Below are 17,929 nucleotides of genomic sequence, written 5' to 3' on the forward strand. Positions count from 1 at the left end.
TAAATGAAAAAATGTTTACAAAAAAATAACGGAAAAGTGGTGAGTGCATATGTATTCACCCCCTTTGCTATGAAGACCCTAAATAAAATCTGGTGCAACCAATTACCTTCAGAAGTCACATAATTTGTTAAATAAAGTCCACCTGTGTGCAATCTAAGTGTCACATGATCTGTCACATAATATACACCTGTTCTGAAAGGCCCCAGAGTCTGCAACACCACTAAGCAAGGGGCACCACCAAGCAAGCGACACCATGAAGACCAAGGAGCTCTCCAAACAGGTCAGGGACAAAGTTGTGGAGAAGTACAGATCAGGGATGGGTTATAAAAAAATATCAGAAACTTTGAACATCCCACGGACCACCATTAAATCCATTATCAGAAAATGGAAAGAATATGGCACCACAACAAACCTGCCAAGAGAGGGCCACCCACCAAAACTCACAGACCAGGCAAGGAGGGCATTAATCAGAGGCAACAAAGAGACAAAAAATAACCCTGAAGGAGCTGCAAAGCTCCACAGCGGAGATTGGAGTATCTGTCCATAGGACCACTTTAAGCCGTACACTCCACAGAGTTGGGCTTTACGGAAGAGTGGGCAGAAAAAAGCCATTGCTTAAAGAAAAAAATAAGTAAACAAGTTTGGTGTTCGCCAAAAGGCATGTTGGAGACTCCCCAAACATATGGAAGAAGGTACTCTGGTCAGATGAGACTAAAATTGAGCTTTTTGTCCATCAAGGAAAACGCTATGTCTGCCGCAAACCCAATACCTCTCATCTCCCCCGAGAACACCATCCCCACAATGAAGCATGGTGGTGGCAGCATCATGCTGTGGGGATGTTTTTCCATCGGCAGGGACTGGGAAACTGGGCAGAATTGAAGGAATGTTGGATGGCGCTAAATACAGGGAAATTCTTGAGGGAAACCTGTTTCAGTCTTCCAGAGATTTGAGACTGGGACGGAGGTTCACCTTCCAGCAGGACAATGACCCTAAGCATACTGCTAAAGCAACACTCGAGTGGTTTAAGGGGACACTTTTAAATGTCTTGGAATGGCCTAGTCAAAGCACAGACCTCAATCCAATTGAGAATCTGTGGTATGACTTAAAGATTGCTGTACACCAGTGGAACCCATCCAACTTGAAGGAGCTGGAGCAGTTTTGCCTTGAAGAATGGGCAAAAATCCCAGTGGCTAGATGTGCCAAGCTTATAGAAACATACCCCAAGAGACTTGCAGCTGTAATTGCTGCAAAAGGTGGCTCTACAATGTATTGACTTTGGGGGGGTGAATAGTTATGCACGCTCAAGTTCCGTTTTTTTGTCTTATTTCTTGTTTGTTTCACACAAAAAAATATTTTGCATCTTCAAAGTGATAGGCATGTTGTGTAAATCAAATGATACAAACCCCCCAAAAAATCAATTTTAATTCCAGGTTGTAAGGCATCAAAATAGGAAAAATGCCAAGTGGGGGTGAATACTATGTATGTATGCTGTGACCACATGACACTACTTGTGCATATTTTAGATACTGAATGTTATCAGATCTTCAACCAAAACCTAACATTAGATAAAGGGAACCCGAGTTTACAAATAACAAAAAAAAATGGATACTTGTTTCAATTACTTTTTCACTGCACTGTAGAACACACAGAGAGAGAGAACACACACGCCGCCAGATCCTACCTTCAGTTTCAGCCTGACCATCTTTATTTTTCTTCTTTGCAGTCTTCACCTCATCCTCTCGTTTCCTTTTCCCTGCAACAGCATCTTCCTCTCCTTCTACCTCTCCTTCTTCCTCTCCTTCTTCCTCTCCTTCTTCTTCCTCTGCTCCTCTCTTCTCCTGGTTGCCGTGGGTTACCCCGGTTCCGAAGAAGTCGATCGCATAGAGGTCAGATACATCTTTCTCTTGGGACCTCACCACCTGGAACACACACGTACCATAAATAAAACTATTGTTAACGTCAAGAGTACACTATGAAGACATCTACTAGCAATACCTCAGACCTGCTCAATCCTAATGTGATTTATGTCCCGATGCATCTCACTACAAACCTTTAGAGTAATGTTAGCTAGCTAGCCGAACGTTACCTTGGTGCTTTAGACCGCAGGGAAATAATACATTGTATAGATAATTTCATCTGGGTCTTCCATTTATGAGAATAAACTGAACAATGAGCTTGAGATATATTCATTATAAACTAGCTAGCGAGAAGTTCGAGAAATACATGCGCATCCAAACACCATCCACAAGCTAGCTAACTAGCCATTAGCTAGCTAACTAACTAACCGGCTATACGGTCAACTCTTCGCAGCTTTCAAATAATACTCGCTGAACACGAATAGAGAAACATCGGACAAACATCCCCATTACCTTAAATCGTTCGGCATCTTTTCCAAACCTTTTGAAATCAAATTTAGCTCCGGCTCCGAGCTTCCGAAACAAGTCGAATGCGTCCATTGAAACAGCGTGGAGACGACAAAGGCATGACGACTCGATCCCAGTCCTGTTAAACCAACCGGTGACTCGACGATTGATTATAAAGCCTGGATGTGTTTATGTCGTTGTACTCCATTTGTCCACACGGTGTCGCTTTTGACTCATCAGTGTAATATGGAAACCAGAGTAAAAAAAACTATTTTGTTTGCCTGGTCACGTTTTGTATATTTCATGTCTGAAACGGCAGTATTTGTAGTGAAGACGTCACTATTATTGAACACCACTGTGATGTTTATTTCCTCTACAGATCCTCTCAAATTGACCAGACAGGAGTTGTGAATGAAGAGAGAAAACATTCAGCTCGTGTGTCATGGAGACAGAAAACCTAATAATGATGATTACGTTGAAATGTTTTACTGTTTAGTAATTGAACTTTCCAGAGCAATTTACAGTAGTGAGTGCATACTTTTTCATACTGGTCCCCTGTGGGAATTGAACCCACAACCCTGGCGTACAAACTCCATGCTCTACCAACTGAGCCACACGGGACCTGTGTGATTATTTTACAGATAGTCGTCCAAGGTATCAGCAGACCATCTATAACATCACACACAGATACACTGGGATGAGGACTAGAGGCTAGTGCCCACCGGTCCAGGGATGAGGACTAGAGGCTAGTGCCCACCGGTCCAGGGATGAGGACTAGAGGCTAGTGCCCACCGGTCCAGGGATGAGGACTAGAGGCTAGTGCCCACCGGTCCTGGGATGAGGACTAGAGGCTAGTGCCCACCGGTCCAGGGATGAGGACTAGAGGCTAGTGCCCACCGGTCCAGGGATGAGGACTAGAGGCTAGTGCCCACCGGTCCAGGGATGAGGACTAGAGGCTAGTGCCCACCGGTCCAGGGATGAGGACTAGAGGCTAGTGCCCACCGGTCCAGGGATGAGGACTAGAGGCTAGTGCCCACCGGTCCAGGGATGAGGACTAGAGGCTAGTGCCCACCGGTCCTGGGATGAGGACTAGAGGCTAGTGCCCACCGGTCCAGGGATGAGGACTAGAGGCTAGTGCCCACCGGTCCTGGGATGAGGACTAGAGGCTAGTGCCCACCGGTCCAGGGATGAGGACTAGAGGCTAGTGCCCACCGGTCCAGGGATGAGGACTAGAGGCTAGTGCCCACCGGTCCAGTTGAATGATAATAAACACACAAATAATAATATACTGTAGCACTGTAATCACATTCTACAGCAGTAGTAAAATAACAGCACTGTAATATTATAACAGTATTAATAGTACTGTAATATCATAACAGTATTAATAGTATTGTAATATTATAACAGTATTAATAGTACTGTAATATTATAACAGTATTAATAGTATTGTAATATCATAACAGTATTAATAATATATATATACACACTGCTCAAAAAAATTAAGGGAACACTTAAACAACACAATGTAACTCCAAGTCAATCACACTTCTGTGAAATCAAACTGTCCACTTAGGAAGCAACACTGATTGACAATACATTTCACATGCTGTTGTGCAAATGGAATAGACAACAGGTGGAAATTATAGGCAATTAGCAAGACACCCCCAATAAAGGACTGGTTTTGCAGGTGGTGACCACAGACCACTTCTCAGTTCCTATGCTTCCTGGCTGATGTTTTGGTCACTTTTGAATGCTGGCGGTGCTTTCACTCTAGTGGTAGCATGAGACGGAGTCTACAACCCACACAAGTGGCTCAGGTAGTGCAGCTCATCCAGGATGGCACATCAATGCGAGCTGTGGCAAGAAGGTTCTCCTGAGTGGCGCAGTGGTCTAAGGCTCTCACTGTGCCTCTCTCACTGTGCCACTAGAGATCCTGGTTCGAATCCAGGCTCTGTCGCAGCCGGCCGCGACCGGGAGACTCATGGGCGGCGCACAATTGGCCCAGCGTCGTCCAGGGTAGGGGAGTGAATGGCCGGCAGGGATGTAGCTCAGTTGATAGAGTATGGCGTTTGCAACGCCAGGGTTGTGGGTTCGTTTCCCGGGGGGGGGCCAGTATAAAAAAAAGTAAAAATATATATGTATTCACTAACTGTAAGTCGCTCTGGATAAGAGCGTCTGCTAAATGACTAAAATGTAAATGTAAGGTTTGCTGTGTCTGTCAGCGTAGTGTCCAGAGCATGGAGGCGCTACCAGGAGACAGGCCAGTACATCAGGAGACGTGGAGGAGGCCGTAGGAGGGCAACAACCCAGCAGCAGGACTGCTACCTCCGCCTTTGTGCAAGGAGGAGCACTGCCAGAGCCCTGCAAAATGACCTCCAGCAGGCCACAAATGTGCATGTGTCTGCTCAAACGGTCAGAAACAAACTCCATGAGGGTGGTATGAGGGCCCGACGTCCACAGGTGGGGGTTGTGCTTACAGCCCAACACCGTTCAGGACGTTTGGCATTTGCCAGAGAACACCAAGATTGGCAAATTCGCCACTGGCGCCCTGTGTTCTTCACAGATGAAAGCAGGTTCACACTGAACAGACGTGACAGAGTCTGGAGACGCCGTGGAGAACGTTCTGCTGCCTGCAACATCCTCAAGCATGACCGATTTGGCGGTGGGTCAGTCATGGTGTGGGGTGGCATTTCTTTGGGGGGCCGCACAGCCCTCCGTGTGCTCGCCAGAGGTAGCCTGACTGCCATTAGGTACCGAGATGAGATCCTCAGACCCCTTGTGAGACCATATGCTGGTGCGGTTGGCCCTGGGTTCCTCCTAATGCAAGACAATGCTAGACCTCATGTGGCTGGAGTGTGTCAGCAGTTCCTGCAAGAGGAAGGCATTGATGCTATGGACTGGCCCACCCGTTCCCCAGACCTGAATCCAATTGAGCACATCTGGGACATCATGTCTCGCTCCATCCACCAACGCCACGTTGCACCACAGACTGTCCAGGAGTCTGCGGATGCTTTAGTCCAGGTCTGGGAGGAGATCCTTCAGGAGACCATCCGCCACCTCATCAGGAGCATGCCCAGGCATTGTAGGGAGGTCATACAGGCCACACACACTACTGAGCCTCATTTTGACTTGTTTTAAGGACATTACATCAAAGTTGGATCAGCCTGTAGTGTGGTTTTCCACTTAAATTTTGAGGGTGACTCCAAATCCAGACCTCCATGGGTTGATACATTTGATTTCCATTGATAATTTTTGTGTGATTTTGTTGTCAGCACATTCAACTATGTAAAGAAAAAAGTATTTAATAAGATTATTTCATTCATTCAGATCTAGGATGTGTTATTTTAGTGTTCCCTTTATTTTTCTGAGCAGTGTATATACATATCTGTTTTTTTCAATTTTACAATAATTAGATTTTGTTTGTTTTTACTCCTGAACTTCCTCTACCCTCAACCTCTCCGATCATTTTCATGATGTCCATCCGGTTTGCTTCTATATGCCATATCTTTCTAATTGTGCTCTTTCACAAAAGCTCTCAACCTATAACCTATATACTTATTATGGACACAGTATGCTTTACATTAGTTATCTTGTTATTAGTTGTTGTTAGTTGTTATTAGTCCCATCCTTCAGCTCCATTCAACACCACCCATCTATCTCTTAACACCATCCATATTGGATTTCTATTTGCCATATTTTTCAACTGTACTGTGATGTTTTACAAAAGTTCTGAACCTTTCTATTCTCATTGTTTCTACAGATTGTAAATTGAAAATAAACATTTTTGCTAAAAGTATTATTATATTATTGATCGATTATTGAAGGTTAGTTCCAGGTAAATATTGCAATCCTTCAGCCATTCCTGGACCTGTGTCCAAAAACAAGCTACAAATGGACAGAACCAAAACAAATGATCTAATGATTCCGTCTCTTCGCAGCAAAATCTGCAGAACTGGGAAGATTGTATCCCCCATATAAATAACATTCTATTGGTAGCAAGAATTTTGTATAATAATTTAAGTGGAAAAATTCTAAGTTTTGAATCCGGCATCGTTTTGCGTATCAGTTCATAAACACTATGCCATGGAATCGGTACGTCAAAAATGTCTTCCCAACTATTTTGCAATCTATATGGGACGGCTGTCAATCCTTTGGTCCTTAAATTAAACTGGTATACTTTTTTATTTATCACAATTTTCTTTAACCAATTATTATTTAATTCATATCATTTAAAAAACTGTTCGCTAGGCGTAGGCAAGACCATAAGCAAATAGGTAAACTGGGATAATACTAAAGAGTTAATCAGGGTGATTTTTCCACAAATAGACAGGTATTTACCTTTCCATGGTAGCAAGATCTTATCTATTTTTGCTAACTTTCTATTAAAATGTATTGGAGTGAGATCGTTTATTTCCTTTGGGATATGTATTCCGAGCATATCCACATTACCATCAGACCATTTTATTGGTAAACTACATGGTAATGTAAAATTTTTATTTTTTAGTGATCCAATACGTAATATAGTACATTTATCATAATTTGGTTGTAATCCAGATAGGTTAGAAAATGTATCTAGATCCTCTATGAGGCTGTGGAGGAATTCAAGTTGTGGATTTAAAAGAAAACATGAATCATCAGCGTACAATGACACCTTTGTTTTTAAGCCCTGGATTTCTAATCCCTTGATATTATCCATTTCCATTTCCGTCATTTAGCAGACGCTCTTATCCAGAGCGACTTACAAATAGGATATTATTGTTGGATCTGATTTTAATAGCTAACATTTCGATGGCCATAATAAATAGATATGCCGATAGTGGACAACCTTGTTTCACTCCTCTTGACAGTTTAAAACTTTCTGAGTGTCACACTCTGGCTATGGACTCGTGTTGTTGTGCCAGGGTGTGTTTGTTTCGGTGTGTTTTCGTTTTCTATGTTGGGTAGTCTAGTTGTGCTTTTTCTATGTGTACCTGAGTGACTCCCAATCGGAGGTAACGAGTGTCAGCTGTCGGCTCGTTATCTCTGATTGGGAGCCATATTTAAACTGTCGGTTTTCCTTTGTGTTTTGTGGGTTATTGTTTCCTGGTTACATGTTCCGTGTGTCAGTATTTTGTAACTTGAGGACTTCACGTATCGTCTTTTGTTTTGTTTTCGTGAGTACGTTATTTAATAAATCATGTTCACTCGCAACGCTGCGCATTGGTCTCCTCCTTCAGACGATCGTGACACTGAGAAATAGCCATTATTTACTATTTTACACCTAGGGTTACTATACATGATTTTAACCCATTTTATAAGAGATTCTCCAAAATTGAAATACTCCAGGCATTTATATATAAACCCCAGTCGTACTTTATCAAATGCCGTTTTGAAGTCTGCTATGAATAGCAGGCCTGGTTTCCCAGATTTTTCAGTGTTCTATTGTTTCCAGTACTTGCCTTATATTACCTCCAATGTATCGTCCATGTAAAAAACCTGTCTGATTAGAATGAATAGTGTCCGACAATACCTTTTTAATACTATGCGCTATACATTTTGCTCAAATTTTTGCATCACAACACTGAAGTGTAAGGGGCCTCCAATTTTTTTAATGGACTGGATCTTTATATTTCCCACTTGTATCCTGTTTCAGTAATAATGACATCAGACCTTCTTTTTATTATTAATTAAATCGATTGTGGTCAGTATCCCCATATGAGGTTATTGTGTAGGTAGGCCTACTGTTACAATAATAATTAAAATAATCTATCAGCAAGTAGCTTAGCCTACAATTACAAGATAATAAATTCAGTAAGTCAATGAAGCCAATCATGGTTTCAGCTATATTGTTATTGAAATGATGTAGGCCTCATGACCTTTTTAAACAAAACATATGTCAAATGACTTGAATAGCCTATGGGGAAAAGTGTACAAATGTGTAGGCTAAGTGACTGAAATGCATCAGGGAAGCTCAGGAAAACATCAGGGAAGCTCTGGAAAACATCAGGGAAGCTCAGGAAAACATCAGGGAAGCTCATCAGGTAGGCTATAGGCCTAATGAGTGTGTAAAGAATATCTGCATTGCTTTCAATTGTTAGACTGATGATCATGAGCACTCACCTCAACTTAGCTAACATTTCCCCGCCTAAATATAACCAAATATCCAAACGGAGAATCAGTGAAAACAAAAATCTGCAATTGATTGCTTTATCAAGATGAGTTCCCATGCTTGTCTAAAAGGTCCCGTGTAGCTCAGTTGGTAGAGCATGGCGTTTGCAACGCCAGGGTTCTGGGTTCGATTCCTACGGTGGGCCAGTATGAAAAAGTATGAGAATGTATGCACTCACTAACTGTAAGTCGCTCTGGATAAGAGCATCTGCTAAATGTCTAAAATGTAATGTATGTGAACAGATCTTTTCACACATGAAGTCAATCCCGAGCCCCTCACGCAGCCGGCTGACAACGGACCACTCGGAGGAGGCCTGTGTGCAGCTCATAGTCTCTAAATGTAGCCCAGATATTACGTGGTTCAGCAATGGAAGGCAGGGACAAGGATCACACTACATCTGTAAGATGTGATTTACAATACAAAATGATATAACCTTGTAATATTAATTTCAGCAAGTAGTAATGTGAACGTGTGTGTTTGTGTGTTGCAGGGGAATTGGAATAACACGGGGGAGACAGGAGACGGAGTAGGCTACGATTCTCAGCAGCAGATATGGAGTTGATAATATAGAAATAAGAGTTTTTTCTTACATTGAGTTATGTTTAGGGCTTTTGGTAGACCTTACAGTCGTCTGTCGTTTTCTTGAATTGAACCTTGTATTTTTCAATTTAAAAAAAAGTATTTTTTAATCACATGTATTATTTGGCCTTGTAGTTCTGTAGCCTATATTGAAATCGGAATGTTTCACAAAAATACATGAATGAGAAGCAATTTATACACATTATTATCATAAACAAATATGTATAAATCATATTTCCAAGTGATCTAACATTTCCATATATTTATTTCCTTATTTTACATTTTAGCAGACGCTCTTATCCAGAGCGATTTACAGTTAGTGAGTGCATAGATTTTTTTTTTGCATTTTTCTCTCTCTTCCAAACAGGCCCCCCATGGGAATTGAACCCACAACCCTGGCGTTGCAAACGCCATGCTCGATCAACTGAGCTACATCCCTGCCGGCCATTCCCTCCCCTACCCTGGACCAATTGTGCGCCGCCCCATGGGTCTCCCGGTCGCAGCCGGCTACGACAGAGCCTGGATTCGAACCAGGATCTCTAGTGGCACAGCTAGCACTGCGATGCAGTGCCTTAGACCACTGCGCCACAACTTTGTTTGGAGAGCTCCTTGGTCGTCATGGTGCCGCTTGCTTGGTGGTGCCGCTTGCTTAGTGGTGTTGCAGACTCTGGGGCCTTTCAGAACAGGTGTATATATACTGAGATCATGTGGCACTTAAATAAAGTCCACCTGTGTGCAATCTAACTAATAATGTGTATTCTGAAGGTAATTGGTTGCACCATATCTTATTTAGGGGCTTCATAGTTATTTTTTTCATATCACTTCACCAATTTTGGACTATTTTGTGTATGTCCATTACATGAAATCCAAATAAAAATCAATTTAAATTACAGGTTGTAATGCAACAAAATAGGAAAATCGCCAAGGGGGATGAATACTTTTACAAGGCACTGTATATGAGTTTTAAAAGGAGCGAAGACCGCACCTGATTCAGCGCCTTGGACAGCGCCTTGGTGCGGCTCATCTGAAGCCTTTAGTGGAGCTCCGTGGTGCGAAATGGACAGCACCTCTGGTTAGCAAGCTAAGGAATTTTTCCGTTTGTGGGCAATTAGATATTCAATATACACAATTAGTTGTAATGCACATATGAAAATCATAACTGGCACGCAGATCGCTAGAAATGGTAGGATAAATTGTAAATGGGCACTCCACACAAAAAATGTTGCCGACCCATGAGCTAGCTAATTAAGATAAAAAGGTTATCAGATTCTCTCTGTAACAGTTAGCTGTCATCTCGTCTGGGCACTGCATCAGCCAGATGAAGCAACATCTATCTAATCTTCTTCCCCTCGTCTTGATTCTACAGGGAGCCTGTTCTCCTCAAACATTATTAGCAAGCTAGCTAAAGTTAGCCAACCAACTACACACCAAATATACACAGAGCAAACCATTTTTTTCTAAACTAATGTCAGTCTCAACCAAATGACAAGTACATAGCTATACCTATTGCTGTTACACAACGTAAGAAGCACTAGATACAGGCTAGCTAGCTAGCTAGATAACCAGCCATGCCAATAGAAGAGGATAGCTAGCTAGCATCAACTTCATAGCGGTTATGCTGTGGAAACACTCATTTTAATTATTCCCTTCATTTTCCTCATCAACGCCTTGTTGTAAGATTTCACATTATGTGAATATAATTTAGCTAGCTAGCTAGTCATTTATACAAATGTGATGCATATTTAGCAGTGGAAATCGTGCTTCCAGACCGGAACCCTGTAAAACGTGAAAGCATGTTCCAGAATGACCTCCCCTGATTGGTCGGAAGAAACAGTCCTGTCCACCAGAGCTGTTTTTCATATGATGCTTGCAGATTATATTTTTTTTACAACTGCAAAACTTTTGGCACAGATTAGACATCGGCAAATCTAGTTGTGATTCACCAGTTGCAAGTTTAGGAAATTAGTTGCATTCATTCTAATGTTGCATGCTTGCAAATCTTATTTACATATCAATTTACATGTTTGCAAGTGTTGTATTTATTCTCAAAATAAGTTTGCTAATATTTTTTGCAACTACAAAACTCATTATACAGGTGCAACTCATATTTTACATGTGCAAATGCTTGTATACTACCTCTATACTCTTTGATGTCATGTAGGTTGATACATTGCTATGTTTTCATTTATAAAGCCCTTTTCCAAAAAGTAAAAGTCTACCACAGTGTAGCGGGTCACTACACCGTCCTGTACAATGTAACAGGTGCGTTCCAGAGCTCAGACGTCGACGCCCGACAGATCTTCCGTCTGTGTATGGGTATACCGGGGATTCCCACGGGGGGTATACATATTTTTTTTTTTTAAATATATATATGTATTCACTAACTGTAAGTCGCTCTGGATAAGAGCGTCTGCTAAATGACGTAAATGTAAATGTAGGTGCTGTCCGACTCCGAGGTCACCATTTGGGAAAAGTCCATGCTCAGGGATGATTGAAGATTTTCCAACTAGTAATTACCAGTTGGAGGGCTGTTCAAGTGTATTTTTCCCAGTCATATTTGAGAAATTCCCACTTGGTGATATACACGTAGCATTAGGACTTGGTGATATACACGTAGCATTAGGACTTGGTGATATACACGTAGCATTAGGACTTGGTGATATACACGTAGCATTAGGACTTGGTGATATACACGTAGCATTAGGACTTGGTGATATACACGTAGCATTAGGACTTGGTGATATACACGTAGCATTAGGACTTGGTGATATACACGTAGCATTAGGACTTGGTGATATACACGTAGCATTAGGACTTGGTGATATACACGTAGCATTAGGACTTGGTGATATACACGTAGCATTAGGACTTGGTGATATACACGTAGCATTAGGACTTGGTGATATACACGTAGCATTAGGACTTGGTGATATACACGTAGCATTAGGACTTGGTGATATACACGTAGCATTAGGACTTGGTTATGTACGTAGCATTAGGACTTGGTTATGTACGTAGCATTAGGACTTGGTGATATACACGTAGCATTAGGACTTGGTTATGTACGTAGCATTAGGACTTGGTTATGTACGTAGCATTAGGACTTGGTTATGTACGTAGCATTAGGACTTGGTGATATACACGTAGCATTAGGACTTGGTTATGTACGTAGCATTAGGACTTGGTGATATACACGTAGCATTAGGACTTGGTTATGTACGTAGCATTAGGACTTGGTGATATACACGTAGCATTAGGACTTGGTTATACACGTAGCATTAGGACTTGGTGATATACACGTAGCATTAGGACTTGGTTATACACGTAGAATTAGGACTTGGTGATATACACGTAGCATTAGGACTTGGTTATACACGTAGCATTAGGACTTGATGATACCTTCCGGAGACATTTGAAACCCCACCTCTTTAAGGAATACCTGGGATAGGATAAAGTAATCCTTCTAGTTTAGACCAAAAAGCTCTATTTTTGTCTCATCAGACCACATGACCTTCTCCCATTCCTCCTCTGGATGGTCATTGGCAAACTTCAGATGGGCCTGGACATGCGCTGGCTTGAGCAGGGGGACCTTGCGTGCGCTGCAGGATTTTAATCCATGACGGCGTAGTGTGTTACTAATGGTTTTCTTTGAGACTGTGGTCCCAGCTCTCTTCAGGTCATTGACCAGGTCCTGCCGTGTAGTTCTGGGCTGATCCCTCACCTTCCTCATGATCATTGATGCCCCACGAGGTGAGATCTTGCATGGAGGCCCAGACCGAGGGTGATTGACCGTCATCTTGAACTTCTTCCATTTTCTAATAATTGCGGCAACAGTTGTTGCCTTCTCACCAAGCTGCTTGCCTATTGTCCTGTAGCCCATCCCAGCCTTGTGCAGGTCTACAATTTTATCCCTGATGTCCTTACACAGCTCTCTGGTCTTGGCCATTGTGGAGAGGTTGGAGTCTGTTTGATTGAGTGTGTGGACAGGTGTCTTTTATACAGGTAATGAGTTCAAACAGGTGCAGTTAATACAGGTAATGAGTGGAGAACAGGAGGGCTTCTTAAAGAAAAACGAACAGGTCTGTGAGAGACGGAATTCTTACTGGTTGGTAGGTGATCAAATACTTATGTCATGCAATAAAATGCAAATTAATTACTTAAAAATCATACAATGTGATTTTCTGGATTTCTGTTTTAGATTCCGTCTCTCACAGTTGAAGTGTACCTATGATAAAAATTACAGACCTCTACATGCTTTGTAAGTAGGAAAACCTGCAAAATCGGCAGTGTATCTAATACTTGTTCTCCCCACTGTACACGTAGCATTAGGACTTGGTTATACACGTAGCATTAGGACTTGGTTATATACGTAGCATTAGGACTTGGTTATATACGTAGCATTAGGACTTGGTTATATACGTAGCATTAGGACTTGGTTATACACGTAGCATTAGGACTTGGTTATATACGTAGCATTAGGACTTGGTTATGTACGTAGCATTAGGACTTGGTTATATACGTAGCATTAGGACTTGGTTATGTACGTAGCATTAGGACTTGGTTATGTACGTAGCATTAGGACTTGGTTATGTACACGTAGCATTAGGACTTGGTTATGTACACGTAGCATTAGGACTTGGTTATATACACGTAGCATTAGGACTTGGTTATATACGTAGCATTAGGACTTGGTTATACACGTAGCATTAGGACTTGGTTATATACGTAGCATTAGGACTTGGTTATATACACGTAGCATTAGGACTTGGTTATATACACGTAGCATTAGGACTTGGTTATATACACGTAGCATTAGGACTTGGTTATGTACGTAGCATTAGGACTTGGTTATATACGTAGCATTAGGACTTGGTTATATACACGTAGCATTAGGACTTGGTTATATACGTAGCATTAGGACTTGGTTATGTACGTAGCATTAGGACTTGGTTATATACACGTAGCATTAGGACTTGGTTATATACACGTAGCATTAGGTCTTGGTTATATACGTAGCATTAGGACTTGGTTATATACGTAGCATTAGGACTTGGTTATATACGTAGCATTAGGACTTGGTTATGTACGTAGCATTAGGACTTGGTTATATACGTAGCATTAGGACTTGGTTATATACACGTAGCATTAGGACTTGGTTATATACACGTAGCATTAGGACTTGGTTATATACGTAGCATTAGGACTTGGTTATATACGTAGCATTAGGACTTGGTTATATACGTAGCATTAGGACTTGGTTATGTACGTAGCATTAGGACTTGATATATATACGTAGCATTAGGACTTGGTTATATACGTAGCATTAGGACTTGGTTATATACGTAGCATTAGGACTTGGTTATATACGTAGCATTAGGACTTGGTTATGTACGTAGCATTAGGACTTGGTTATGTACGTAGCATTAGGACTTGGTTATGTACACGTAGCATTAGGACTTGGTTATGTACGTAGCATTAGGACATGGTTATGTACGTAGCATTAGGACTTGGTTATATATACGTAGCATTAGGACTTGGTTATATATACGTAGCATTAGGACTTGGTTATATACGTAGCATTAGGACTTGGTTATGTACGTAGCATTAGGACTTGGTTATACACGTAGCATTAGGACTTGGTTATATACGTAGCATTAGGACTTGGTTATGTACGTAGCATTAGGACTTGGTTATGTACGTAGCATTAGGACTTGGTTATGTACGTAGCATTAGGACTTGGTTATATACGTAGCATTAGGACTTGGTTATGTACGTAGCATTAGGACTTGGTTATATACGTAGCATTAGGACTTGTTTATATACGTAGCATTAGGACTTGGTTATGTACCTAGCATTAGGACTTGGTTATGTACGTAGCATTAGGACTTGGTTATGTACGTAGCATTAGGATAGGATCAGATTTGATACATCAGAGACAGAGAAACACAGACTGCAGCAGAATCAGAGGAACACAGATCATCTACTGTAGAAGACACTTTATTGAAGAGGAGTTAAGGAAAGAAACTCATAAAACCTACTGAGGAAACAACACAACCCCCCCCCCCCCAAAAAAAACACTATACCCTCCCTCCAAACCTTTAATGAACAAACACATTACCCTTCATCCATCCAACCCCTCCATCACTTTAAAAAGAACAAACACATTACCCTCCATCCATCCCAGATTATAATTCCCTTCTAGTTACCGCTCTCCTTATGTGCGCCTCCCTCCATCCTGAGCCAGTCTCCTGGTTTTGCGCCGAGCTCCTCAAACAATAAAATACAAAAGAACGCTTGTCAGGATCCCAGCAGGGCGCTGGGGGGTCCACGCGGGGGGGAAAAAAATACTAAAACTGTAATTTAGTGCGTTTGAGAGCCATGTGAGTGAATTGGGTCTAGTTTCTAGGTTTCCAGTGGGCTGGGCTGTGGGCTGGTCCTGATCCTATGTCCCACTCCGTGTTTGTTCTCTCTCTCCATCCTTAATCCTAATCCCTGCTCTGATCCTGAATCCTGATGGTCTGATTGGCTCCGGGACGGGGAGACAGAGAGCCCTCCTCCAATCACAGCCCTCCTTGAGACAGATCCCACACCCAACAGAGAGAGGGAAGGAGCAACAGGTTAGAATCACTCACAGCCTGCTACAGCCAAACTATCGCAGCCTGCTACAGTTAGGGCTGAGCGATATGGCCAAAATATCATATCACGGTATAAAAAATTAAATAAAAAGAGTTCTAAATGTGCTTTATGAGTAGAGCTTGATCCCAGGGTGGCAACACATACATTCTAAGTGAGTAAAAATAAAATAAAAATGGGTCTTTCTCCATTCTGATCGTTTTATATTGTTCAATTCAACCAAATGTATTTTCATAAATTTCTGAATTTCCTGCAATCATTTCCCCACTGCCACGTAGCACCGGCTGTACAATATGGACGAACAAACCAGGCCTTATTTTTAACCAAATGTAGCAATTGGAGATTTGACTTGAGATTCAGAGCAAAACACTTGGGTGAACTGTTGGAATAAAGTGAAAATATAATGATTATTCTAAATCTATAGTTTGAATATAATAGTGGGCACTTTGAATACAGTGTTGACATGACAACGAATGAAAACGCCAGGAGGAGTTATTGTCACAGGGTGGGAACCAAAGTGTTGACAAGTGTTTCCTAGGGGACTCTAATCTTTGGCTACATTGAATGTTCTCTCTTAGCTATTTCATGTAGCTAACATTAATGTTACGCATATTCCTCTGATTTAGAAGATACTGCTGTACAAACATGCTGATTTAGTTCTACCCCGTCACTGGTATTACCAGGCTGTATAGCTAATTACGTTCTCTGACTCAGTACATTTATTAGCAAGCTAGCAGTTAGCATTAGCGACTAACAAGATTTAGGCCCAACTTGCTATGAAAATACAAATTTGCTGTTTGCAGATGTAAGAAACAAACTAATAGTGTAATTATAGAACGCTAGTGGATTTATATTAAGACGCAAAGTGGAAACAGCTTCGTTGTCACCAACATTGTCACATGTTCTGCATTGGACCAAGCAGACTGGACACAAGTGTCTAGTGGTCAGAGCAACAACAAATGCGCTCTTTGAGTGACAGGGGGCGGGGCTATGTCTGTGGAAAGCGGCATGGAGAGACTATAGAAATGGACGTTACACACGGTGTATCACATTTAACAAACCAAACATTCAAATACCGTTACAGAAGGTACAGTAAAAACCCAAACCGGTCCGTGTTTCAATACCGGTACATAGTAACATATGGAAGACCGCCCAGCCTGCTACAGCCAATCAGCCACATTATTACAGCCTGCTACAGCCAATCAGCCATCACAACACTATCACAACCTGCTGGCTATGAAAGCGGTGTGTTTTTTAAGAGAAGAAATGTACAGCAGAAAACTCACCTAAACATTAGAACTAAAGTTCTCTGAACCAAGACTACTGAGAAAATAGAACCAACCATTGACACTGCCTCGACAGAGAGTGTCCTATTGACCCTGCCCCCGACAGAGACAGTGTCCTCTTGACCCTGCCCCCGAAAGAGACAGTGTCCTCTTGACCCTGCCCCCGACAGAGAGTGTCCTATTGACCCTGCCCCCGACAGAGACACTGTCCCAGAGACACTGTCCTATTGACCCTGCCCCCGACAGAGACACTGTCCTATTGACCCTGTCCCAGAGACACTGTCCTATTGACCCTGCCCCGACAGAGACACGGTCCCAGAGACACGGTCCTATTGACCCTGCCCCGACAGAGACACGGTCCCAGAGACACGGTCCTGCATGTTACTCTCTGACCAGAAACGGTGTATAGAAAACCAGGGGAGGCTGGCAGGGAGGGAAGGAGAGGGGGAGGGGTGAGTGGGAGGTGACAAAGCATGTCTGTACAGTAGAAAGTTAAAACCAGTTCAATAATATTACTGGGTCAGAAAAACTAAAACATCAGGTCTGAGAGCTGATTGGATGAGAGACTACTGCAGTCATACCATTGGCTGGTTATTTGACTCCTCCTGCTCCTCCTGTTAATCCTAATATGAACTGTTTCCTGTTTCCTGTTTCCCAGCAGCCTATCAGCTTGCTCCTGTGATCTCTACAGAGAGACACATGACAGACAGGTCAGAGGTCAGCATAACAACACGTCACAACAGGCCAAGGAAAATAATAAAACCATCCATCCCTCCCCACACCTCCTCCCGCCAGCCAGTCAAAACTAACAGAAACATCATTAAAGCCCTTTACACAGAATGGAGGTGGCAAGAGACAGGGACAAAGAGAAGGAGAGAGAGAGGAGAGAGAGTGGGGGGGGGGGGGGGGGGGGAGATAGA

At 42.2% G+C, this 17,929-nt stretch overlaps 1 protein-coding gene and 1 long non-coding RNA gene across 2 annotated transcripts in view; both read right to left on the bottom strand.

The window, feature by feature from the left end:
* The window catches only part of LOC311099676 (putative ATP-dependent RNA helicase DDX52), a 34,901-nt gene extending 32,442 nt beyond the window's left edge, over positions 1–2,459 (bottom strand). Inside the window, exons 1-2 of the mRNA XM_084140395.1 lie at positions 2,370–2,459; positions 1,682–1,919 (exon numbers count right to left, since the gene is read on the bottom strand). Coding sequence (XP_083996521.1) covers positions 1,682–1,919; positions 2,370–2,456 — 325 coding nt within the window. The 5' untranslated portion in view covers positions 2,457–2,459. The remainder of the gene's footprint in view (positions 1–1,681; positions 1,920–2,369) is intronic.
* Positions 2,460–15,071: 12,612 nt separating this feature from the next.
* Positions 15,072–17,916, bottom strand: LOC311100064. Its single transcript, XR_014609792.1, has 2 exons — positions 17,591–17,916; positions 15,072–15,661 (listed from the first exon to the last, which is right to left on the bottom strand). It is a non-coding gene; the product is annotated as an uncharacterized lncRNA (long non-coding RNA).
* Between the last annotated feature and the right edge of the window lie 13 nt (positions 17,917–17,929).

The sequence above is a fragment of the Coregonus lavaretus genome (genome assembly GCF_964263955.1).
Source record: "Coregonus lavaretus genome assembly, chromosome: 24".
In the NCBI taxonomy this organism is placed as follows: Eukaryota; Metazoa; Chordata; class Actinopteri; order Salmoniformes; family Salmonidae; genus Coregonus; species Coregonus lavaretus.